This window comes from Ranitomeya imitator, chromosome 3 (genome assembly GCF_032444005.1).
Source record: "Ranitomeya imitator isolate aRanImi1 chromosome 3, aRanImi1.pri, whole genome shotgun sequence".
In the NCBI taxonomy this organism is placed as follows: domain Eukaryota; kingdom Metazoa; phylum Chordata; class Amphibia; order Anura; family Dendrobatidae; genus Ranitomeya; species Ranitomeya imitator.
Genome location: NC_091284.1, coordinates 350,678,448 through 350,704,495, shown reverse-complemented (window position 1 = coordinate 350,704,495; position 26,048 = coordinate 350,678,448). Strand labels below are relative to the sequence as shown.

General features: G+C 43.3%; 1 protein-coding gene across 11 annotated transcripts in view; it reads left to right on the top strand.

Annotated features, from left to right (window-relative positions):
• The window catches only part of DLGAP3 (DLG associated protein 3), a 764,134-nt gene that overhangs the window by 490,335 nt on the left and 247,751 nt on the right, over nt 1–26,048 (top strand). For 6 of the 11 annotated variants that reach the window (XM_069756811.1, XM_069756805.1, XM_069756804.1 and 3 more), the window contains 2 exons: nt 13,386–13,490; nt 23,774–24,008. In XM_069756811.1, the coding sequence (XP_069612912.1) occupies nt 13,386–13,490; nt 23,774–24,008 (340 nt within the window). The remainder of the gene's footprint in view (nt 1–13,385; nt 13,491–23,773; nt 24,009–26,048) is intronic. The other 5 variants (XM_069756813.1, XM_069756807.1, XM_069756815.1 and 2 more) reach the window with 1 other exon arrangement.

The window sequence follows — 26,048 nt, the reverse complement described above, 5'->3', positions numbered from 1 at the left end:
TCCATAAATTAAGTTATGTTTAATAATGAGAAATGATACAAGGATTAAGTATTGATCATGCTTACTGAAATTTAAGTAATACTTTGCCTTTGGTGATGACAGCTTCAAGATGCGTCCTGTATGGAGAAGCTAGTCGCATGCATTGCTCAGGTGTGATTTTGGCCCATTCTTCCACACAGAGAATCTTCAAATCCTGAAGGTTCTGTGGGCTCCTTCTAAGAACTCTGAGCTTTAGTTCCTTCCATAAATTTTCTGTTGGATTCAGGTCAAGTTATTAGCTGGGCCATTCTAGCAGCTCAATTTTCTTTCTCTGAAACGAATTGAAAGTTTTCTTTGCTATGTGTTTGCAATCACTGTCTTGCTGAAATGTCGACCCTCATTTCATCTTCATCATCCTGGTAGATGGCAGCAGATTTTTACCAAGAATGTACATTTGCTCATTCATCCTTCTTTCAATTATTCGAAGTTTGCCAGTGCCATATGCTGAAAACAGCTCCACACCATGATGTTCCCACCTTCAAACTGCACTGTTGGTATGGTGTTTTGGGGGTTATATTCAGTGGCCTCCAAACATGGTGCATATTATGGTGTCCAAATAGTTCCATTTTGGTCTCATACGACCAGACTATATTCTCTATATTGCATTACTTATAGTTTTCTTTGAAATGTTTGTACCTGCTTATTCTAGGTCTTTCTATAGCTCTCCACATGTGGTCCTTGGCTCTTGGATAATTCTTCTGATACTTCTTTTCACTCTTCTGTCTTGCTGGTGGCCTCTCGTTGTGACTGGTTTATGGTGAAATTATGTTCTTTTGTTCTTTCCACTTCGAGATTATGTCCCCAACAGTGCTCACTGGAACTTTTCTGTAACCAATGCCATCAATATATTTTGCAATAGTAAGGTTGTGAAGGTCTTGAGACAGCTCACTGCTTTTACCCATCATGAGCTGTTTCTTGTGTGGCACCGTGGTAACGAGACTTCTTTTTATAAGCCATCAGTTAAACCAGCTGATATTATTTTTCACTAAATGGCAGGATTGATTTCTAATTAGTGATACATTTCAGCTGATGTCATAATTTTCCATGTCTTTTAACACCTCTCTTTCTTCATGTGTTCAATACTTTTTCCCTGTATTGTTTACATATAACTTAATTTATGGACAGCTATGCTTTTTACAGCATACCTTATAGGTTTGCAATTGAAAGTTAAAAATAGATGAGAAACAGGCATATATGTTTTATTAAAATAAAGTATATATTAATCATGTGTGTATAAAGATGTTCTTAGCCAATAGTGTTCCTCACATTGGAGGCATTTTTTCTTTTTTTCTTTTTTCTTTATGCCTTAAATTGTATTGTATGTTTAATAAAATTGCATGTTTTATTAAGAAAAATCTTTTTTTTTGTGCTTTTCTGATCACTTTTCTCTTGATGTAGAGGCTTAAGTGGCAGATGTGATTCTTATGTTTTATGCATAGCACAATGAAAAAAATGTTTTTGATCACTTCATTATTGATTAAATACTACTCTACATTGTATCACTTTCAGATCTTCAGTGTAGTCCCATGAAAAGATATAATCAAATACTTTCAAAAATCTGAGGGGTATATACTGTGTAGTTACCGCTATATAATTCACATCAATGTAAGCTTGGGATGACTCAGTGACTTTGGCCACGACGCCTGTCGCACAAAGTTTGCTGGTTGTTGCTGGTACTTTTGTAACGCGGGCCAGGGTGGTAGGCATGGCGAGGGGCTTCTGTATTTCCATCACACCCCGCCGCTCCGCTGCATTAATAAAAGAATGTACATTTTGTGGTGTGCTGTGTGTGTCACGTATTTCACACACTTGTGGGTCAGGGATCTCTTCAGTATGCAGAGCTCCAGTCCTTTTCAGACACACACAAATATAGTCAGAGTCCTTGTTCTTTTCCAATAAAACTTTACTGAACTCCTGCTCCTTCATAACAGTTACAGTCCAATCGTTTCCAAAAGACATGAGAACTCTGTCTCCTGCACTTTCCCTGGTGTTTTCCTTCAGCTTATCTTCTAGCGCCGTGGCTTCCAGACCCGCAGTCCCCTGGGAATTCCAGCTTTCTGATACTAGGTGCTCCCTGTCCACTTTCCCCATCCTGGGTGAAAAAATAGGGTTGCCTCTGCAATTCCTGTTCGGACCGTAAGTCCCGGACATCACGGGAGGTAAGCCACGGAAAAGCCAACGACCCTTCTAGACTGCTTCGCTTCCCACGTGCAACAAGATCTAACATCTCCAGACCTGCTTCTTTCAGTGCTTCTTCTGTCTCTATCAACTGCAACTCATTCTGGACTACAACAACTCCTTCTAGAACAATTCTCCTCACACTGCTCTAGCTCCTCCCACTAGCCCTCCTATTGGCTTAACTATTTAACTGTTACTACTCTGGCTAAACCCAATTCCTATCTTAATCTGACATCTACATTTAACTCTATAGTCCCTCCTTAACACTAACCTGGCAATACACTGTTATTCCCTCTACCAATACTGACCTAACTCTACACTGACTGTCCCTATTTCTGTCCCTATCATATACAGACATAAACACAGGTACATCAGTTCACATCAAGACATTGTCAGCTATAATAAACACATAACACGTAACCGTTTCATTAGGCAAGCATGCACAGGAATGCAGGGCCCAAACCAGCAGCTTGCACACCCCCTACGCTTTGTAGCGCAAAACAAGTGAGTGGGTCACACTACTGTGATGCCCACCAGGGCCGTGGGGTACTCAGAACCGGGCCGACAGTTCTTTGGGTCACTGCTGCCGTGATTTCCCCAATCTGTGGCCCTGGGCATGCAATAAAATGATGCAAGAGGGAAAAGTTTATAGAAGAATTGATTTGTGACACCACCTGTGGTGTTCAGTAAGGGATGGCTGACGCTGCGGTTCAGGTCCACTGGGGCCGATGGTGACGCAGCAAAGATGTTTCAGCTCTCCATGGGTAGAGCGGGGACCCAGGGCAGATATGAGGTGTAAATTGAAGTTGTGGTACTGGGCAGGTGACGCAGTAAATAATTCTGAAGACACAGCAGGGTGCAGACTTCACACTTTACTCACAGTTTGTGGGTTACAATTACCCACCGAGTGCCGTGTCCTCTGGGTCAGTGGTCCAGCCAGTTCTCAGGTAAATTGGGGTGCACTTTTCCTGGACCCCCTTCTTGTGTACCTTTCCAGGTCACCTCTCTCTGTGCTGGCTCTCACTCTCCTGCCCTTGCGCCTTACACACAGTGTCTCAAGCCAGCAGCCCCAGATCCTGTCAGGCGACGTCCTCCTGGTGCCCTTGATCCTATGTGGCTGCCTTTTCAATGATTGTATGTAGATTTGGCTGTGGCACATACAGACACCATAGCCTCCGGTTTGCTAGCTGAGTCCTACAGTCTCTCCACTAGTCTGGGGCCGTTCCCCCCACTGCGACCTAGTCCCTCCACTCGACTACAGTCGGCATGGATTCGGATGCCATGGGTGGATTCTTCACTTTCCTGGCCCCTAGGACCTCTTTCACTCTCAGGAGTTATTTTCCGTCTCACCTCTCCACACACTCCACTCATACTCACTGACTCTCTTCCAGAATCTTCCTGACTCCTTCTACTAACTATCTTCGCCTCACTCCCATCTCCATGGCAACACTTCACTATCAACTGTCACTCTACCTACAGTTCTCCTTCTCTTCCTCCTCCACCCACACCCTCTACCTAATTCCCCCTCTAGCCTGAGATGGGGCCCTCCCTAAATAGGGTCCACCCAGATCCCCTGGCCTGGAGTGGTGTGGTGTTGGGTGCTAGTGTGTGGGTACCGGGTAGTGCCTCCTCCTTACCAGGAAGTGGGATACCCCACCTCTGGCTGAGGTGCAGTACTTCTGTGGTGACTGGACCCTAAGGGGGCCAGATAACAACCCCGAGGATACTGTGACTGCGACAAATAAATGTCACAAAAAATATGTGACTGGCTTGTCGCATTCACAATACCATCAGTGTCGCAATTCTACCCTAGTCACTTAGCTGCCTCATTTTTCTTTAAAGCTGCAGTGAATATTATACAGTTTTGTGTCTGCCGCTGCAAAACAACATCATGCTGTGCAGTAGTGTACAGATCAGATGTTGCCTTCTTATTGCAGTATGATAGTAATTTATATTAATCAGTGCTAAATAGAATTTTTTTTCTTTTTTCTTTTTTCAAAAAGCGATTCTGCAGCAGCTGAGGTACATGATCTAAGGAATAATATACCCCCTGCTTTAAGGGTATGTGCACACGTTGAGTAAAATTTTGGCACCATTTCTGCATCTCATGGAAAGATTAACACAGCTGCAAAATCATGCGTTTTTGGTGCATTTTTGCCCTGTGTTTTTGACTGACTTGAATGAAGTCAATGGTGAAAAACACTGCAAAAACGTACAGAGGATTGACATGCTGCAGAATATTTTCTGCACCAAATCTGCCAGCCACAAATAAGCAATGTGAGCATGACACATCAGGATACTCTTTGCTGGCATCAAAATTGCTTCAAGTTTATCTAGAAAATATGCATGGCAAAAACGCACCAAATCCGCAACATGTGCACAAGCCCTATATCTTAGGATATTAGATGTCATCATAGAGTGGAAAGAACTGTCATCTAATAGTCCTAGAATTTTTTGAGGGGGATTTTAGGAGAAGGGAGGATGCACTATGTAAATATGTATTATATTTTTTTCCCACTCACATTCAGAAATTGGCAATCTTAGGGGTTGCAATGTATTTGCTATTAAAAATCCTATTTACTCTTAAGAATGGAGTGATATTAAGGGTTCGCTCACACTGCCGTATGTTCTGTCACGCGAGAGAATCGGGCCGATTATGATAATGATACTCAGATCAAACTCTGTCAGAATCTGATCCGAGTGTCATTTGAGTGTGCTCAGATTCTCTTGCATGAGATCATCACAGCACAGGTGCCGATAAAATGGAGAATGTAATTTCTCCATCTTCTCCACTCTCTGTGTCCGTGGATGTCGGACTGCACTGGAATGACATCCAGGTGCAGTCTGATATTTCACATGCACCCATAGACTTGTATGAGTGCATGTGATCCGAATATCAGAGCCACTTCCTGCATGCTGAAAATGTTTTCTCATACAAGATCAGTTTTTGAAAATAATTGGAGATCTGCACTGCTGTTAAATATGCTTATTTTGCATATTTACTTAATCAGGACTCTTTACCAGATGTCTAATAAAAAATGTAGTGGTTTATTGGATTGTCCACCAAAAAGCTTCATTGCAGCACAACATAAAATAGGTGAAATAGTTACAAAGAGATTGTCCATTTGTCCATATTAAAGTTTGCTCCCCATCTTTCCTGAGATTCTGAATGGTAAATGGCGTCTGTCTCTGTCATGGAGTACAAGTTATCAAGAAGCACATGGCTACCAGCTGTTCATTCTGTCTGTGTAGAGTCTGTAGTCCATAGAGAGTGAAGGAGAAGACCCAAATGACAGCCCCTAAGTGACCGCCCCCCCTTCCTAAGATATACAGTGCCTACAAGTAGTATTCAACCCCCTGCAGATTTAGCAGGTTTAATAAGATGCAAATAAGTTAGAGCCTTCAAACTTCAAACAAGAGCAGGATTTATTAACAGATGCATAAATCTTACAAACCAAAAAGTTTTGTTGCTCAGTTAAATTTTAAACATAAAAGTGTGGGTCAATTATTATTCAACCCCTAGGTTTAATATTTTGTGGAATAACCTTAGTTTGCAATTACAGCTAATAATCGTCTTTTATAAGACCTGATCAGTCTGGCACAGGTCTCTGGAGTTATCTTGGCCCACTCCTCCATGCAGATCTTCTCCAAGTTATCTAGGTTCTTTGGGTGTCTCATGTGGACTTTAATCTTGAGCTCCTTCCACAAGTTTACAATTGGGTTAAGGTCAGGAGACTGACTAGGCCACTGCAACACCTTGATTTTTTGCCTCTTGAACCAGGCCTTGGTTTTCTTGGCTGTGTGCTTTGGGTCGTTGTCTTGTTGGAAGATGAAATGACGACCCATCTTAAGATCCTTGATGGAGGAGCGGAGGTTCTTGGCCAAAATCTCCAGGTAGGCCGTGCTATCCATCTTCCCATGGATGCGGACCAGATGGCCAGGCCCCTTGGCTGAGAAACAGCCCCACAGCATGATGCTGCCACCACCATGCTTGACTGTAGGATGGTATTCTTGGGGTCGTATGCAGTGCCATCCAGTCTCCAAACGCCACGTGTGTGGTTGGCACCAAAGATCTCGATCTTGGTCTCATCAGACCAGAGAACCTTGAACCAGTCAGTCTCAGAGTCCTCCAAGTGATCATGAGCAAACTGTAGACGAGCCTTGACATGACGCTTTGAAAGTAAAGGAACCCTACGGGCTCGTCTGGAACGGAGACCATTGCGTTGGAGTATGTTACTTATGGTATTGACTGAATCCAATGTCCCCACTGCCATGAGATCTTCCCGGAGCTCCTTCCTTGTTGTCCTTGGGTTAGCCTTGACTCTTCGACAAGCCTGGCCTCGGCATGGGAGGAAACTTTCAAAGGCTGTCCAGGCCGTGGAAGGCTAACAGTAGTTCCATAAGCCTTCCACTTCCGGATGATGCTCCCAACAGTGGAGACAGGTATGCCCAACTCCTTGGAAAGGGTTTTGTACCCCTTGCCAGCCTTGTGACCCTCCACGATCTTGTCTCTGATGGCCTTGGAATGCTCCTTTGTCTTTCCCATGTTGACCATGTATGAGTGCTGTTCACAAGTTTGGGGAGGGTCTTAAATAGTCAGAAAAGGCTGGAAAAAGAGATAATTAATCCAAACATGTGAAGCTCATTGTTCTTTGTGCCTGAACTACTTCTTAATACTTTAGGGGAACCAAACAGAATTCTGGTGGGTTGAGGGGTTGAATAATAAATGACCCTCTGAAAATACTTTTCACAATTAAAAAAAAAAATAAACAAAGAAATAACATTCTTTTTTGCTGCAGTGCATTTCACACTTCCAGGCTGATCTACAGTCCAAATGTCACAATGCCAAGTTAATTCCAAATGTGTAAACCTGCTAAATCTGCAGGGGGTTGAACACTACTTGTAGGCACTGTATATGTCCCATAGAGCATGTGTTCTCTCTATATGGTGTTACCTTTTACTCTGAGCTAACTATACAGAAATAGCTAATGTAATGTCAGTGAAACCATCTACGAGGCTCAATACAGTAATTGAGTCTAATAATAATTCAATAATTAATATTTAACAACTGCTTCATAGTATAAAACTGGACCGAGTGCTAGCCATTAAAACCTCACATAGCACTCAGCCATGTTATAAGCCAGTGTGAGTGCACTCTAAAAGGGGTTTTTCCAGAAGCAAAGTACATTTTACTTAATTTTAATCACTAGACATCGGAATAATAATGAGTTCCACAATTGGATGTTTAACAAAAAATGTTCCTGTGCTGAGATAATCTTATAAATGTGCCCCTGCTGTGTACTGTGTAATGGCAGTGTCTGACTGTGCCTGTGTCTGACTGTGGTCTGATCATATCACAGCTCCTGGGCAGGGGAGGAAGGAAAAGAGTATACAGAAATTACAGGATTGGATTCTGGCTGATTCTTTCTGTGAGGTAAGACACTATTATTAAACAGGAAGGGAAATGTTTTTCATTACACAAAGAATCAGCTGTGATCCCGTGCTGTCCTGTCTGTATACTCTTTTGTGTTCTCCCCTGCCCAGGAGCTGTGATATGATCAGTCCATGTTCCTGTATGGTCAGACATGGCCGTTACACAGTATATAGCAAGGACACATTTATAAGATTATCTCAGCACAGGGACATTTTATTTAACACATCCAATTGTGGAACTTATTATTATTCCAAGATCTATTGACTAAAATGAAGTTTGTAGGAAAACCTATTTTGATTTTAATGTTTGCTGCCTTTACTGTTTGGTCATTGCCTAGATTACCAGATACTGCTGCACACTATCAAAAATGGCTGGTCTCATGGGCAATGACTGCAGCACTTACAAGCTCTTTTCTATATTGCTCTTTTCAATAGAGCATGCAAGTGATGCTTTGAAGCTGGCCAGATGGCCAAAGAAAGTAGGAAAATGATAAAATTACATTTCATGGTAAATGCTTTTTTCACCGTTAAAAGCAATGGAAATTTGCAAAAACACTACGTGTGAACAGATTCAACCAGCTTTTTGTTTCCCAGTGCTTTTCTGATGCTACAGAAAGAAAGCTGCTGTCAGCACCGGGGAGCGCTCATTACTGGCCAGTGGTGAGACAATGCTGCTGGTCGGTATTGTCTATCAGTCAGGAGTAGGGATGGGTAAACCAAAACTGTAAAGTTCGGGAACCGTACCAAACACATATTGTTTGGTGACAAGGTCCCGAACATGGGATTCGATGGGAAACCTGTGTTTCAGTTCAGGTCCAGTTCGGGTCCAGGGAGGTTCTGTAAAAGAAAGCGTACAATTAATAATTAACATTATAATTATACTTACCTGTCCAGCGACGCATCCTCCTGTCCCGCTGTCTCCCCGCCGCATCTGCTTCCGGGGCTGCTCATTACCTTCCAGGGGTATTCACTGCACTGTTTATTATTAATTGTATGCTTTCTTTTACAGCCCCCCCGCCCCCATCCCTTATCTGTAAAGTCCAAGTTCAGGGTTCGGATGCAAGTTTGCGTCATCTCCAGCCCCGAACTCGAATTTACAGTAAAACTCGGGTGAATCCGCCAATCCCGCTCATCGGGGGAGTTCGCTCATCACTAGTCAGGGGCACACAGTTCCCTGACAAGCAGAAACCAAGAGGCAGGCGAGCAGTGTGCTCCTTTTCAACAATTTGAGGTAAATCCTTTATATGATCTTGTAGGTATGAAAAGATCATTTTTCATGGTTAATAAATAAACCATTTTTTCTCAGATGGTGGGTATGTCATCATTTTTTCATTCTAATAGTGCAAAATAAGGATATAATACTTTCTTGCCATAACGCATGTTCACCTCAGCATGACCACTTTCTGATTTATTACCATTGATTTATCTTAATAAATCATCTTAGGAAGGATCTGCGTAAGAAAGCAAATCAAACAGGAACGTGTAAACCATCTGATATTGAAGATTTACTTCTGCACAGAAAACTGTGATTTTTCAAAAAAAAAAACGTGTAATATACAATAAATCTACACTATTTATCCTGGAAGTCATTCACATAAAAAAAAGAAAATTTCAGAATGATTTTTCAGTTCAGTTTTTCATTGTTTCAAATTCACCAACAATTTGTCCTCAATAAGTTATGAAATATGGGGGGGCTGTTGTTTCCTACAGTGGTGGGCACACACCGTTTTTGTTGAGCTATGAGAGGAACCTTGTAGGAACATCATCAAGCTAGTATGAATAAAGAGAAAATCAATGCAAAGTTTCTGTTACTTCTTATTGATTCTGAAGTCATGTCACCAAGGGGCAATCTCAATTAGCCTGGCCTGTGCCGGCCACAGATTCCCACTTTTCCCTCATTACAGCCCATGCCAGCTGCAGATGGCCCAATAACAGATATAGTGACTCATGCCACTTATAATAATGAGATTCACAGGTGTCCAAAATAACAGGAACTGCTCATAAACTACCAAATGTGTCCCCATATTCCTATTCTTTCTCTCTTCTGGGCCTTCTCTGCCACATTCTTGGTATATCTGTCACCTGTCCCTTTCCAGTCCCTCTTTAGCAAGTAAATGCTGGCCTATGTAGATGTTTCTACATCATCATACTTGTGTAGCCTCAATATACTGATGCTTAAAGTTAAGTAACTAGTTATTGAAGGGGTCGTCCATCCGTAGAGACAATTTTATTTAATTTGGGGTTCTTTTCAGTTTTTTACTTAAATGCATGTATTTCAGGTAAAACTAAGTTTTGCAATTGAAGTAGTAAAAATATATATTTATTCCACTGGCGCTAGACACAAGTTTCTTTGGGGGTTCTAGCTGCCTGTTTGGGTGACAATAACCACCTGTTGTCAAGAAGTAAAAATTAGAATAAAAATAGTAAAAGTCCAAAACGGCGCTCAGAAACCAGTCGCTATGCCACTAGTGGTAAAGCAAATCCGCAAGAAGAAAAGTACATATGTCCTCACATAGAGGTGTTCCAAGGGCCAAGAAAATACCACTGTTGGAACCACGCTGTGAAAAAGTATATTTAATATCACCGGAAGGTGGAAGATGTGGAAACAACTAGGTCCACACAATAAAGCTATAGATTGGGGCAGCGGTGTGCCAGTGGTGTCACCAAAAGGCCGGTGAAATTCCAGGAGTACAAAATGGACACAAAAAATTGTATATAATGACTCAGATAAAATATATATGAGGTCCTTGGGTGCCACTACTAAAAGCAATATTTATACCATGCAATTAATAAAAGAATTACCTTAGTCAATGTTGGTTGTTCCTGGCACGGTGCGTTGGTTGTAGAAGGAAGATGGATAGCAACCACTATTGGGAAAACTGGGTGCACTGGCTGTTAGGAGAACCACACCATTATGACTGCTGTGGAAATCTGGGTACAGTGGTGTCAATCTAACTGTGCTGCTGGTTCAAGTAGCAATACCGTTCTTGAAACCGTGCCTGTGGGAAAATATATTTAATATCACCAGAAGGTGGAATATGTGGAAACAACTAGGTCCACACAATAAGGGTATAAATTAGGGCAGCGGTGTGCCTGTAATAATGCCAAAAGTTTGGTGAAATTCCAGGAGTATAACGTGAACATGAAAAATTGTATATAATGACTCAGATAAAATATATATAACCCAGGGACCTTATATATATATATATTTTAGCTGTGTCATTATATACAATTTTTTGTGTTCATTTTATACTCCTGGAATTTCACCAGACTCTTGGTGACACCACTGGCACACCGCTGCCCCAATCTATACCTTTATTGTGTGGACCTAGTTGTTTCCACATCTTCCACCTCCTGGTGATATTAAATATACTTTCCCACAGTGTGGTTCCAAGAGCTGTATTTTCTTGTATACTGGCCCTTGGAATACTTCTATGTGAGGACATACGCTCTTTTTTTCTTGCGGATTTGCTTTACCACTAGTGCTATAGCGGCTGGTTTCTGAGTGCCGTTGGACTTTTACTAAAGGTACCATCACACATAACGATATCGTTGCTTTTTGTGACGTAGCAACGATATCGTTACCGAAATCGTTATGCGTGACAGCGACCAACGATCAGGCCCCTGCTGGGAGATCGTTGGTCGCTGGGAAATGATCAGAACTTTATTTTGGTCGCTGATCTCCTGCTGACATCGCTGAATCGGCATGTGTGACGCCGATTCAGCGATGTCTTCACTGGTAGCCAGGGTAAATATTGGGTTACTAAGCGCAGGGCCGCGGCATCGTTGTCAATATCGCTGCAGCGTTGCTTAATGTGACGGTACCTTAAGTTCTATAATTGAGTTTCATTGCAGCTTTTGCACTATTCATTGTTTGCAGGCTCTTTGTTTCCACGCACACTCAATTTTGATGTTTTCTGAGAGCTGAGAGGAGCTCAGACAAAATAAACATAAAAGAGTTACAAACTCCCCTTTAAACTGTTAATGCTGACTAATGAATTCTCAGTTTACTAATGTTTTAGAAGAGTTTTAGATTTCAGCTCCAGTTTAAAAGTAAAACCCTTTGTTATAGACAATTGCAATTCCAACTCCATGGAGATAATTCGACAAACATCGTTAGAAATAGACAGGCATGTTTCAGATGCACTGCAGCGTCCTACTTTGTCAAAGTTATTGAAACTAATTTTTTAACCAACGCTATAAAGTTCAACACAAAATCTATACAAAGCAAATGTTTCCAAAATGTTTTTGAAACCTGCAAAATTGACTTTTAGGCCACGTTCACACGTTCAGTATTTGGTCAGTATTTTACATCAGTATTTGTAAGCCAAAATCAGGAGCAGAACAGACGAAAAGTATAATAGAAACACGTGCACAACTTCTGCATTTTTCACCCACTCCCAGCCCCAAGTACATGCATTTAAAGAAGGACCCATACAAAACTTTTTTATTACCTGGACCTGTGTAAATGTACACGTAATGCAGAGTAAGTGTTTTAATAGACTTATAGATTACCATCTTTACCAGTTTCCAGAGCTGCTCCAGTCCTGCCCTGGGTCACTTGAATTCTATTCCAGCTTGCCGTATCACCTTGGGGTCTATGTGTGAGCTAGAAGTGGCTTTTACAGTGTAAGTCTTTGGAGCATCAGAACAAAGCTCCGTAGACTTATATTGTAAAAAGTGACTTTTGGCTCACACATAGACCCCAGTGTGAGCTGACAGGTTGGATCCGAAGTCATAAGACCAATAAGAGGACTGGAACAGCCCTGGAAACTGTTATGAGCTTATTACCACACTTACACTACATTACCTTTACATTTACACAGGTTTAGGAAATGAAACGTTTTGTGGGAGATCTTCTTTCAAGAGGTTGTCTATTACTTTTACATTGATGGCCTATCCTTAGGATAGGTCATCAATGTCTGATCGGCTGGGGTCCGACACTCGGCACTCCTGCGGATGAGCTGTTATCAGTGTTGGAGGTGGCGGCCGCTGGTCGGAAATACTTAATTGAGGGTCTGGCAGTCTACTTGTAGTGGTCAAGGTTTGGTACTACACATTCGTCTCCTATTCAGATCAATAGGAGGCGGATGTGTAGTACCCTGTGGAAGCCACTACAAGTAGACGGCGAGCTCTGCAAGTAAGCATTTCCGACCGGCTGCCGCCACCATCGATAATAGCTGATCGGCAGGGGTGCCGGCCGGTCTCGGACCCCAGCCGATCAAACATTGATGACCTATCCTAATGATAAGTCATCAATGTAAAAGTACTGGACAACCTCTTTAAGTAAGAACAACATTTCTCCAAAGACAGACAACCCATTTAAGTGGGAGTGACTGATAGTCACTGCAAACGTCCACCTAGCCACAGTTATTCTCACTATAGACTATTTAGCCACCCTGGTCTATTGTAAAATGTACTATGAATGCTATATTGGAATCAGATGCTACCTGCTTTTTAAATGTCTCCACTGACTTTTATACATTTTCTAAAATCGAATATGAGAAAATACTATGAGGATTTACATTTCTCTGAGATGCAATAAATCTAAACTGTTTAGTTAGAACCAAAAGAAAACATTTTTCATGTTCTGAAAATACAGCATAATCTAAAAAGTGTTGAGAAAATTAAAGCTAACAACATCATTTAGACCTTATTTTGATCCCAGGTCATAAAATTGTATGCGACGATATGGAGAGCATGGGCACTTGTAAAATTAGTCCATTTTATTGCAGTATCACAACAGACATGAAGGCTTATTTTACCCGGGAAATACTCAGGGCCCAGGCTCGCCAAGGTTTAGGATACAGAGGAATCATAAATCACAAGAACAATACCTAGTAAGTGCAATATTCATTTGGAAAGAATCATATGTAACCCACCCCATTTGATGTTCTTGATTTAATGTTTTATGCTTCACATTAAGACCAGGTGCCAGCACAACGAAGCAGCCGCAAGGCAGGACTATCGGGATATATCTCCTTATTTGTTTGCTACTATTAAAATGTAGTCCTAAAATAAACAGTGATATATCATTAGAAAATGAAGAATAAATTAGGACTTTATGAAGTGTAATGTACGGTAAATGTTTTGTAGCTTTTTAGGCTATAGACATATCGATTGTTCATTGTTCAAGCACTCAAGGTAGTTTTTGACAAGTGCTGTTATGGGGACGTAACGCAACCATCGTGATGTCTTACATTGCTTCTCACTTGATTTTAACCTTATCTGTTGCTTTGTTGCATCATAACAATGCTCATTTATGGATATAACGGGACTGTGGAAAGGAAGTATAGACTATAAAACCCTCAATAGAATTGGTTTGGGATTACTTAACTCTTGTAGAAAAAATGATCACTAAAACCATGTACACGTGTTGTGCATTTGGATCTCGATTTTATACCAAAAAACACAATAAAGAACAGTATAATGTATGTGAGTTTGGTTTCACAGAACTCTATTCACACTCTAAGGAATAACCTCATGCAGATATGAGAAGGAGCATCCCATGGATTTGTCCACTCTGTCCATGGTTACTTCTATATTTACCATGGACATCAACCCTAGCAAGGCAGGCAGTAAATAGGAAGCATATGTTGCACCTTAACCTTAGATTTTCTTAATATGTACTACAGTTATAAGATAAAAATAAATCCAATATTGAACGTCTGTTAGCCACATTTATTATAGTAACGTTCCAAATGAGCTTGAAGTGGCCTAAGGCATGCAGACGGTGAGATTTTCATTGTGTTACATTTTGGCTTCCTGCAAAGCGGTAAATAAGAATAATAAAAATGAAATCCAACGATGAGCTTCAACTTTCAATAATGAAAGGAATTTTACAGTAAAGGTTCAGCAAAGGTCTTCTATGCTTTCTTTTCCATATCTACTATATTGTGTTTGTGTGTAGCATGTCTCATTAACTCACCTTTTCATACGTCCAGTAGCTGTTATTAACTTCCTCCAAGCTCAAGGCTAAATTTCATATTGTCTAAATCTAAATTTATAATCATTAGGTTGAAATGGCGAATCTCACATATTACGGTATCAATCATTGCTGTTATTGTTACAGAAAGTATACAGCATAATAGATCATGTAAGAAAGCGTGGAGTCAATCACTGCACAGCTAAACTTACAGTATACAATATTTTTTAAATAAAATTTAAATAATTTGAGAAGTTGAAAATGGTCATCTAGATCATAGATGATTATGAATGTCTGGTCACAAGGTCCAGTGTTAGACCAGTGCTTCTCAAATTGTAAGGCAAGCCTCATGAATGAGGAGATCCTCGGTTGTTGGAAAGGCCTAACAGAGGATTCAAATTTTTACAAAGGGATCATACATTTTACAGCAAGCAGTGCTTTTTAGGCTAAGGCTACACAGCAACTGAAATTGCACTGACACATTGCAACATTGGATGTAATGATTTCCTTTAGTAACACATTGCGACCTGTGACATCCTGCGAATGTGTCACAGAGTTGCAAATGTTTCCAAATGTGTTGGATTTTCTGTCACTGGTAACAAATCGCACACAACACACTAGCCATTGACCTCAGTGCAAGTCGCGTGCCACTTGTCTGCTGCTTGGCTGCTGCAGTCGTAAACGTAACCTAGAATAAAAGCAATGAACCTGATCACGGTGTCGTTCTTATATGAGGTTCATACAGCAAGTTATGCATAGAATTGAATTGTCATAACTCTAAGAAAGGGGAGGATTCAGCCTCTGAGTGAGGTCACCAAAGGGGGAGTGCCTTGGTTTTGGGCTGGGAGGCATCAGTCTTCACTAGTCTTTTGTCCTGGGTCTAGCTGTGAGACAGATGTATGATGCTTCTAGATGTGTGACCCTCCCCCACAGCACACGGGTCAGCCATGAGATGAAATAATATGAACAAAATGTAAGTGTTTTTCAACTTTAATCCCATTTTATTTGTAATTGTACTGTACATACGATACCTGTCTACTTTTATAATATCTTTTTATACTTCTGTAAACACTGCCTACCTTTTTTGGAGTAAAATATATAAAATTACTAGCTTTGTCTCTCCTTGCTCTATAACAAACTGTCACGTCCTCTCAAGTGAATTACGCTACTAATCTGGGTTGGCTCCAGACCCATTATTAAGTAAGAAATTGGAGCTGGTGGCAGCGGATTTGTCCTGTGTGTTTGGCAGGCTTTGTAGCGATGGTGGCATTGATAATTATTGTTCCCGCCTGAGTGGGAGTAGTTATATCACCCCCGCTGCAGTTTGCCCATTAGCCAATACAAAGTAAGGCAGCCTTTCTGGCGACTAATTATCCTAGGTGCAGTACCCGGTCTGACCTGAAGGTAAGGTGGGCGCTAGGGAGCTGCAAGTTCCAAACCGGAACTGGGAAGTGAGATATAGGTAAATCCCCTTCAGAAAGGAACCAGGGGCAACCAAACAACCCTTGATGACAATTTGGTGTGAGTGGTGGGGAAGATAAGGGTATCCTCCCCGTGAACGTTGACATATTGGTGGCAGTGGTGCGATAATAGAGCATTAGTGATCGGGTTTGAGCAATCATTCCTTTCACTAAAAACTTGCACAGTTCTAGAGAGGACTCTGCGCAAAAAGGTTTGGAGAACAAGCTCAGTGTTTACTAGTCCTGAGATGATATCGTGTGTACTTGCAATCCCTTTCTCTTTGTTTTTCTATCCTATCTTTTATTTGGCAATGGTTATTCTGGGAGAGGCCTTTTATAAGAAGCAGACCAAGGACACTCTTATTGCCTTGTGCATGTTGAAGCAGATTGACTTTGCGGACAAAAACAAAGACCAACTGTTCGCGGATCAGGTGCAATGGGAAGCCGCTAAAGACCGCTCTCAGAGCGCAGTGGACGCAGAAGCTGGCCCAAGCAAAAATGGTGCTGCAGCAGAGATCTAACCACTGAATGCTGGCCCTACTTGCAAACATTGTGGATTGGACCCCCACCTGCAGGCAGCCTTGGAACAACTCCCCGCCGACGACCGTGACGGACGTCTGAGGCTGATCCAGCAATACCAAGCCGAGTGCCGAGCTGAGCGGGAGTACCAGCTGGAGTTAGCCCGACTCCAGGGATCGAGGTCATCCCAGTCCAGCAGTGAGCCCAACAGTGCTCAGACCCCTAAACCCCGGCCAGAGCACATTCCATTGATGGAAAAGGACGGGCACTTTTCTGCGGGTATTTGAGAAAGCCTGTAGACAGTACTGGCTGCCTGGGAACCAGTGGGCCCGATACCTGACCCCAGAGCTAAAAGACAAATCACTGTAGGTTTTTTGCTGCTCTCCCGCCAGACCAAGATGAAGACTATGAGGCCAACATGCAGGCCTTGATAAAGAAGTACCAGCTAACTCCTGAGGTTTACCATAAAAAGTTCTGGAACCTCCAGCGTAGCCCACACGACAGTTATAGCGATGTGGTGCATGGACTCAGGACCCACTTTGACCAGTGGACCCAACGACTGTCAGTGACCACCTTTGCACAGCTGCAGGACCTGATGATCAAAGACCAGTTCTTTCATCTGTGCCCAGCTGAGGTGCGACAGTTCATGATGGACCGAGAGCCCAAAGACGCGAATAAAGCAGCGCAGATTGCCGACACCTATGAGGCCAACTGCGGAAGCCAGTCACCGCCAGCTGGAGAGGGGGTAAGCCGGCATCTAACGCCAGTACCCCTGCCAGCTGACTCACTAGAGGCCCTGTCCCTGTTGTGAACAGCATCAGACCTACCACAGACCTTCGGCGGTGTTTTTCCTGCAAATAGGGCAGCCCGATGGCTCAGTGGATAGAAATGACGCCTTGCAGCGCTGGGGTCCTGGGTTCAAATCCCACCAAGGACAACATCCGCAATGAGTATGTATGTTCTCCCTGTGTTTGTGTGGTTTTTCTCTGGGCACTCCGTTTTCATCTTACATTCCAAAGACATACTGACATGGATTCTAGATTGTGAGCCCCATCGGGGACAGCGATGATAATGTGTGCAAACTGTAAAGCGCTGCGGAATAGGTTAGCGCTATATAAAAATAAAGATTATTATAATTAAATGGACTGGTCATATCAGCGCCCACTGTTCAGAGAAGCAGAAGAACCCCCAAGCCTCATGCAGCAGTACTTTTGGTGGGAGGGGCAGTTGGGAGGGTCTGTGACAACGTGCAGCACGTCACCGTAGGGTGCCAGGTTGCTACAGACCTCAAGGACACCGGGGCTGAACGAACCCTCATCCAACCCGAACTGGCGGCCCCTGAAGAGATTATTCCGGGGAAAACCCTGAATGTCACTGGGATTGGAGGCATCCGTTGTTCCCTGCTAATGGCCCGGGTGTATATAGATTGGGGTGTTGGGAGCAGGGTGAAGGAAGTGGGGCTGTCTGATAACTTGCCCACTGATGTTTTATCGGGACTGATTTGGAGCAGATGGTTGCATAATATGTCACTGACTCCCCTCCCCGATCGAATGCTGATGATAGCAATAGGAAATTGCATTTGTTACCTGACAATGCTTTACCAGTTATCGATGAACTTGATAATCATTTTTCTGAAAATGCCGAGGGTAATACTGATGATGCTGATGATGTAAATGGGCATGTTTCACCTGAAAACCATTTATTTCCTCAGAAAGATGTGTACACAGGTGCAGGAATGCTCAGCCATGTCACTCTGCGGGGTGGAATGGCTGAGGAACCCCTAAATGGAGCAAGTGATGGTGCTCAGGGAGATGCATGGGAACTGTGAGGAAGGTGATGCTGTGCAGCTAACCAGTGCCACAGAGGAAGGTAACTGCCCCATAAGTAGCACTGCTCCTGAGATGGTGGGGGTGGATGCGGAGGTAGTACCCATATCAGCTCTGGCTGATGGGTCTGTGGAAATCCTCGGGGAGACAGCCTATGTAGCTGATGTCACTCATAGTCAGAGTGCCAGGAACGCACATAACGTTCTGCCTTCTGGACCCTCCTCAGTCACAGGAGTGACTAAACCAGAGATGGACCCAGAGCAGGTCCCAGAGGGTTCCTGTGGGGAAGGGACCCTGATGTCGCTTCTGGCTGCCCCTAGCCATGAGTTCCAGGCTGCTCTGCACTCAGATGCAAGCCTGGAGAATTTGAGGCACCTCGCCGAGACACCCACCTCCGTGACTGATAAGGAAAGGGTGTTGTGGGAACGAGGGAGGTTGTACCGGGAGACAGTACCCGGAAAATACCAAAAGGAGTGGTTGAGGGAAAGATAGCTGGTCGTCACATACCAATTCAGGGGTGAGTTGTTGCGGATTGCCCATGAGATCACACTCGCTGTACACTTGGGGATCAGCAAAACTAAGGCCTGGCTGTCTCACCACTTCTATTGGCCCAAGTTGAGGATAGATGTGACAAACCACTGACGCTCCTGTATGACCTGCCAAAGAGTGTTGTGGGAAAGAGGGAGGTTGCATCGGGAGACAGTACCCAGAAAATACCAAAAGGAGTGGTTGAGTAAAAGATAGCTGGTCGTCACTTACCAATTCGGGCGTGAGTTGCGGATTGCCCTTGAGATCCCACTCGTTGGACACTTGGGGATCAGAAAAACTAAGGCCCGGCTGTCTCACCACTTCTATTGGCCCAAGATGGGGATAGATGTGACCAACCACTGCCGCTCCTCTATCACCTGCCAAAGAGTGGGGAAGGCGGGCCCTGCTCTTAAGGCTCCCCCGATCCCTTTGCCAGTGATAAAGGAGCCTTTCCAGAGGATCGCAGTGGACATTGTGGGCCCGCTGGCTGTCCCCAGCAGCTCTCAAATACAATACATCCTCACTGTGGTAGACTATGCTACCCTGTACCGAGAAGCAGTGGCTCTGTCTTCAACCACGGCGGATAAGGTAGCGGATGCACTGTTGACCATCTTTTCACTAGCAGGATTCCCCAGGGAGATGCTTACCGATGAAGGGACCCAATTCATGTCCCGCCTAATGGAGGCTCTCTGTAAGAGAATGCAGTTGAAGAATCTGGTATCGAGTGCGTATCACCCACAGACCAATGGCTTGTGTGAGTGCTTCAACGGTACCCTTAAACAGATGCTATGCATGCTGGTGTAGACTCAAGGATGCGACTGGGAGTGGTACCTCCTACACCTGCTATTCACTTACCGAGAGCTTCCGCAGGCCTTGACAGGGTTCTCCCCCTTCAAGCTCTTGTACAGCAAGCAGGTCCGGGGACCCCTTGGGTAGGTATGGGAATCCTGAGAAGAGGAGCCAAACCCTTCTGACGTGTCCATAGTGGAGTATGTCATGTGCTTCCGTGACAAAATGCAGACCTTGATGCAGTTGGTGCATGACAACATGATGCAGGCTCATGCTGATCAGAAGCACTGGTACGACCAGAACGCCCAGGAGCGGGCATACCAGGTGGGTCAAAAGGTGTGGGTGCTGGTCCCCATACCAAAGGATAACCTTCAGGCAGCCTGGGAAGGCCCGTACGTTGTCCACCAACAGCGCAACCCATTCACCTATGTGGTCACGCTTGACCACGCTCGGTGTAGGCGAAAGGCCTTTCACGTCAATATGATGAAAGCTCATCAGGAATGTGAAGCCTGCTTCCTACCGCTCTTCAGCCTGCCCAAGGACAGGAAGGAAGACCTCCTCCTGGACATGCTGGCCCAAGCCAAGGCCAGTGGGTCCATCGAGGATGTGGAGGTAAGCGTTTTGTTAACCGAACCCCAGCGGTTGCAGTTGCTGACTACTCTTGAACCCTTCCGAGCTGTGTTCTCCAACTAACCTGGAAGGACTGAGTTAGCGGTCCATGAGGTGGACACCGGGAATCATGCCCTACTACGGCGAACACCCTATCGGATTGCCAATGAGGTTCAGCAGGTTATGCTCCAGGAGATCGATGAGATGTTACAGCTGGGGGTCATTCAATGGTTCAAAAGCACATGGGCCTCACCTGTAGTTCTCATGCCAAAGAAGGATGAGACCCGGTTCTGCGTGAACTACAGGGGGCTCAACGGCATCACAGTCTCTGACCCCATGCCACGCATCGAGGAACTGCTTGAGCATTTAGCTGGCACAGGATATCTGTCCACAATGGATTTGAGTCGAGGGTACTGGCAGTCCGCCTTTATCACACCCTTCGGACTGTACGAATCCACAGTCATGTCCTTCAGCATCAAAATTGCTCCTGCCACTTTCCAGTGGATGGTCAAACACCTGCTTCAGGGACTGGAAAAGTATGCGGTGGCATACTTGGATGACAATGCCATATTCAGTTCCTCCTTGGACGAACACCTGCAGCATCTTCAGGAGGTGCTTGGGCAAATTCACCAAGCTGGTCTGAGCATCAAGCCAGGAAAGTGCCAGATGGGCATGAGAGAGGTCCACTACCTGAGACACCGGGTAGACGGGGGCTCCATGAAGCCAGAGCATGGCAATACAGACGGGTTGTCCTGCCAGGGTGAACCTGCCGAGGTGCGCATGGAGGAGTACCGAGAGATTCTGCCTCCGTAGCACTGTCCAAAAGGGGGAGATGTCACGAGAATATGAATATGCCATGTTTTGCGTATATACCTAAACGATCCATGGCTTTCAGACACACGCTGTGGGCTTTTCCGACCCTCCCCTCTTCACCCTGCTTAGAAAGCTCTGCTTCTCTCTTAGCCTGCAGGCAACTACCTCCCCCTGCTATGTAGTGGTAATGTGAGACCATCCAGCACATTCACTGAAGAATTTTTATGGCTCTGTGCTGCGAAAGCCAGTCTCCCTAAACCGCTCGTACACCCTCCCGCCTAATACCAGCCAAAACTGGTAGAGCCACTTTCCAAACTGCATGGGACTCTTTTGTTCTTTTAAAGTTATGTATACTGGCACTGATCAGGGCTACAGATAAGGATTACACATTCCGGATGTTCACTGAGAGATCTATAACCCACTAAAACGCTAGGAGCTACACCTAACGGAATGCAAGGAACGGATTTCTCCGTAAGTGGGTCATGTAACTACATCATGTTTATACTTAAAAGAACCCCCCTCATGTGAACATCCTGATCATTGTGTCATTCTTATATGAGATTCATACAGCGAGTTCTGTATATATATGTATGGTCATAACTCTAAGAAAGGGGAGGATTCAGCCTCTGAGTGAGGTCACCACAGGGGGAGTGTCTTGATTTTAGACTGGAAAATAAGTGAGTGAGACATCAGTCTTCACTTGTCTTTTGTCCTGGGTCTAGCTGCAAGACAGATGTGTGATGCATCTAGAAGTGTGCCCCTCCCTCACAGCACACGGTTAGCCATGAAATGAAATGATATGAACGAAAAGTAAGTGTTTTTCAACTTTAATCCCATTTTATTTGTAATTGTACTGTACATACGATACTTGTCTACTTTTGAAATATCTTTTTATACTTCTGTAAAAACTGCCTACCTTTTTTGGAGTAAAACATAAAATTACTAGCTTTGTCTCTCCTTGCTCTATAACGTACTGTCACATCCTCTGAAGTGAATTACGCTACTAATCAGGGTTGGCTCCGGATCCGTTATTAAGTAAGAAATTGGAGCTGGTGGCAGCGGATTTGTCCTGTGCGTTTGGGAGGAATATTAGCCAGTACAAAGTAAGGCAGCCTTTCTGGCGACTAATTATCCTAGGTGCAGTACCCAGTCTGACCTGGGGGTAAGTTGGGTGCTAGAGAGCTGCAAGTTCCAAACAACCAAGTTTCCTTCAGAAAGGAACCAGGGGCAACCAAACAACCCCGGATCATGACAAATTGGTGTGAGTGGTGGGGAAGATAAGGGTATCCTCCCCGTGAACCGTCACAATATTAAATATATCTTAATATAAATTGAGGTAATTAAAATAAATCAGCATGGACTCTGAGCAGTGGTTATACTTATATTCTGAGTGGGGAGGCCGTACAAGTTGAGAAACGTTTGCCATAGACTATACGCATAAATTGAGAAGTGTTTGCCATAGACTACATACACAAATAGAGGAGTGTTTGCCATAGACTTTACAAATAAATAGAGAAGTGTTTGCCATAGGCTATACACATGAATTGAGAAGTGTTTACCATAGACAGTACTCACCCTAAGGGTACCGTCACACTATAACATTTCGATCGCTACGACGGTACGATTCGTGACGTTCCAGCGATATCGTTACGATATCGCGGTGTCTGACACGCAGCAGCGATCAGGGATCCTGCTGAGAATCGTACGTCGTAGCAGATCGTTTAGAACTTTCTTTCATCGCTGGATCTCCCGCTGTCATCGCTAGATCGGTGTGTGTGACACCGATCTAGCGATCTAGCGATGCGATCCAGCGATGCGTTCGCTTGTAACCAGGGTAAACATCGGGTAACTAAGCGCAGGACCGCGCTTAGTTACCCGATGTTTACCCTGGTTACAAGCGTTAAACTAAAAAAAAACAAACAGCACATACTTACATTCTGGTGTCCGTCAGGTCCCTTGCAGTCTGCTTCCAGCACTGTGACTGCCGGCCGTAAAGTGAAAGCAGAGCACAGCGGCTGTGCTTTCACTTTCACTTTACGGCCGGCAGTCACTGAGTGCGGGAAGCAGGCTGCAAGGGACCTGACGGACACCAGAATGTAAGTATGTGCTGTTTGTTTTTTTTAGTTTAACGCTTGTAACCAGGGTAAACATCGGGTAACTAAGCGCGGTCCTGCGCTTAGTTACCCGATGTTTACCCTGGTTACCCAGGGACCTCGGCATCTTGGTCGCTGGAGAGCGGTCTGTGTGACAGCTCCCCAGCGACCACACTACGATTTACCTACGATCACGGCCAGGTCATATCGCTGGTCGTGATCGTAGGTAAATCGTATAGTGTGACGGTACCCTAACATTATAACCTAGTACAAATCATACTAGAGGGAGATATGTTGCAATTACCTCTGTGCGTATTATTGTTTAGTTAGAACGCTGGACAAATTTTCGTATATTGGCATTGTAATCACAAGCTTCACTGTTAATTGATTATAAATTACTTGTTTTAGAACTTTCATAGGTAAAAAAAATATTGGTCTGATGATGTGAGATACTATAATTCCTTAACATAATTTATAAACTTTGAATGGGTCATTAGGTCAGGAAGATGTTGTGTGACATGATTATGTACATTACTGATCCTAGTTATCTTTTCTTTCCAGGTTAAGGGTGAACTAAACCACCAATCAGGGGCCCCATGTGAATCGGTGTTCAGCGAAGTGGAATCCCATGCTGTTGAAGCTTTGGATCTCCCTGGCTGTTTCCGAATGCGAAGTCACAGCTACCTCCGTGCCATCCAAGCTGGCTGCTCCCAAGATGACGACTGCATCTCTGTCTTTTCCATGTCTGGCCCATCAGGACCAACCCTTGCCAGCAGCATTCTCAAGCCCAACTCTTGTAAGTGGCTGTTACACACACAATGTATCGTATTTTGTCTATAACCCTGCAGTCTAATCTTGTTACTTGTTTCCATTGCAATCATTGCAAGTTGTGTTCATGTTAAGTTTTCATTCATGTCTCCCTCTGCTCATGTTGCAGTTAGATCTTTCAGCTTCTTGTAATAACTTTCAATGTTTTGAGATCTCTGAGCTGCAATCTATAAATATAAAACTTTAAAAGTAATCTGAAGAAATATTTCTCCCATTTTTTTCTTATAAAATAACTGTATTTCAATACAGAGTATTTCCCTGTACTTTCATCATTACCTTTTTTTATCTTAATATTTGGACAAATAGCTGTAAAAGATGAAACGTATATATTACTTTGCAAATATAAAGAATAATGGTCCTGTTAGGCAAGCTTTACAGTCATGGGGTCACAGACATTGCTAGTTCAAGTCACTTGGTCTATGAAATGGTAACTCTGAACTCATATCTGTCATTGCAGATAAATGTCGCAGTGGCTAATAGAAGAAGACCTTTCTTTTAGGTCATATGCTAGCTTTCATGTGTGCAAGGTTATAGCTAGTGCAAAAGTAATGTGTTGCTTATCGCCATGAAAGTGAGTGTAATAATTGTATCTGCCAGTTAGCAAAAGATGTATGTTCTGCTTCTCCCTCTTTTTCCCTAACAGCCTATAAAAATATATTCTCCATTCTCATTGTTCCACTTTCTTACGATAATGATGCTGAAGAAATGTACGGTATATAAGTACATAGAGTGTATACAGGGTGGGCCATTTATATGGATACACATAAATAAAATGGGAATGGTTGATGATATCTACTTCCTGTTAGTGACACATTAGTATATGGGAGGGGGACAACTTTTCAAGATGGGTGGTGACCATGGTGGCCATTTTGAAGTCGGCCATTTTGGATCAAACTTTATTTTTCCAATGGGAAGAGGGTCATGTGACGCATCAAACTTATTGAGAATTTTACAAGAAAAACAATGTGTGCTTGGTTTTAACGTAACTTTATTCGTTCATGAGTTATTTACAAGTTTATGACCACTTATAAAATATGTTCAAAGTGCGGCCCATTGTGTTAGGTTGTCAATGTAACCCTCTTCTCCCACTCTTGACACACTGATAGCAACACCACAGAAGAAATGCTGGCACAGGCTTCTAGTATCCATTGTTTCAGATGCTGCACATCTCGTATATGCACAGCATAGACAATTGCCTTCAGCTGACCCCAAAGATAAAAGTTCCTACATTAAACAGTTTCCAGGAAAGTGGGTTGGTCATCGTGGGCCAGTTAAATGGCCACCAAGGTCCCCCGATCTAACCCTCGTAGACTCTATCTTTGGAGTCATCTGAAGGCAATTGTCTATGCTGTGGTACTAAAATTTTAAATAACTCATGAAAGAATAAAGTTACGTTAAAACCAAGCACACCATTGTTTTTCTTGTGAAATTTGATGTGTCATATGACCCTTTTCCCATTGAAAAAATAAAGTTGGATCCAAAATGGCTGACTTCAGAATGGCCGCCATGGTCACTACCCATCTTAAAATGTTTTCCCCCTCCCATATACTAATATGTCACAAACAGGAAGTTGATATCACAAACCATTCCCATTTTATTTCCGTATATCCATATAAATGGGCCACCCTGTGTATATTTTATATATATATATGTATATATATATATATATATATATATATATATATATATATACATATATATACATATATATATAAATACAGTTATATGAAAACGTTTGGGCACCCCTATTAATCTTAAGCTTAATGTTTTATAAAAATTGATATATCTAATAACTGTTGGACACAGTAATGTTTCTGCCTTGAAATGAGGTTTATTGTACTAACAGAAAATGTGCAATCTGCATTCAAACAAAATTTGACAGGTGCATAAGTATGGGCACCCCACCAGAAAAGTGACATTAATATTTAGTAGATCCTCCTTTTGCAAAAATAACAGCCTCTAGTCGCTTTCTGTAGCTTTTAATGAGTTCCTGGATCCTGGATGAAGG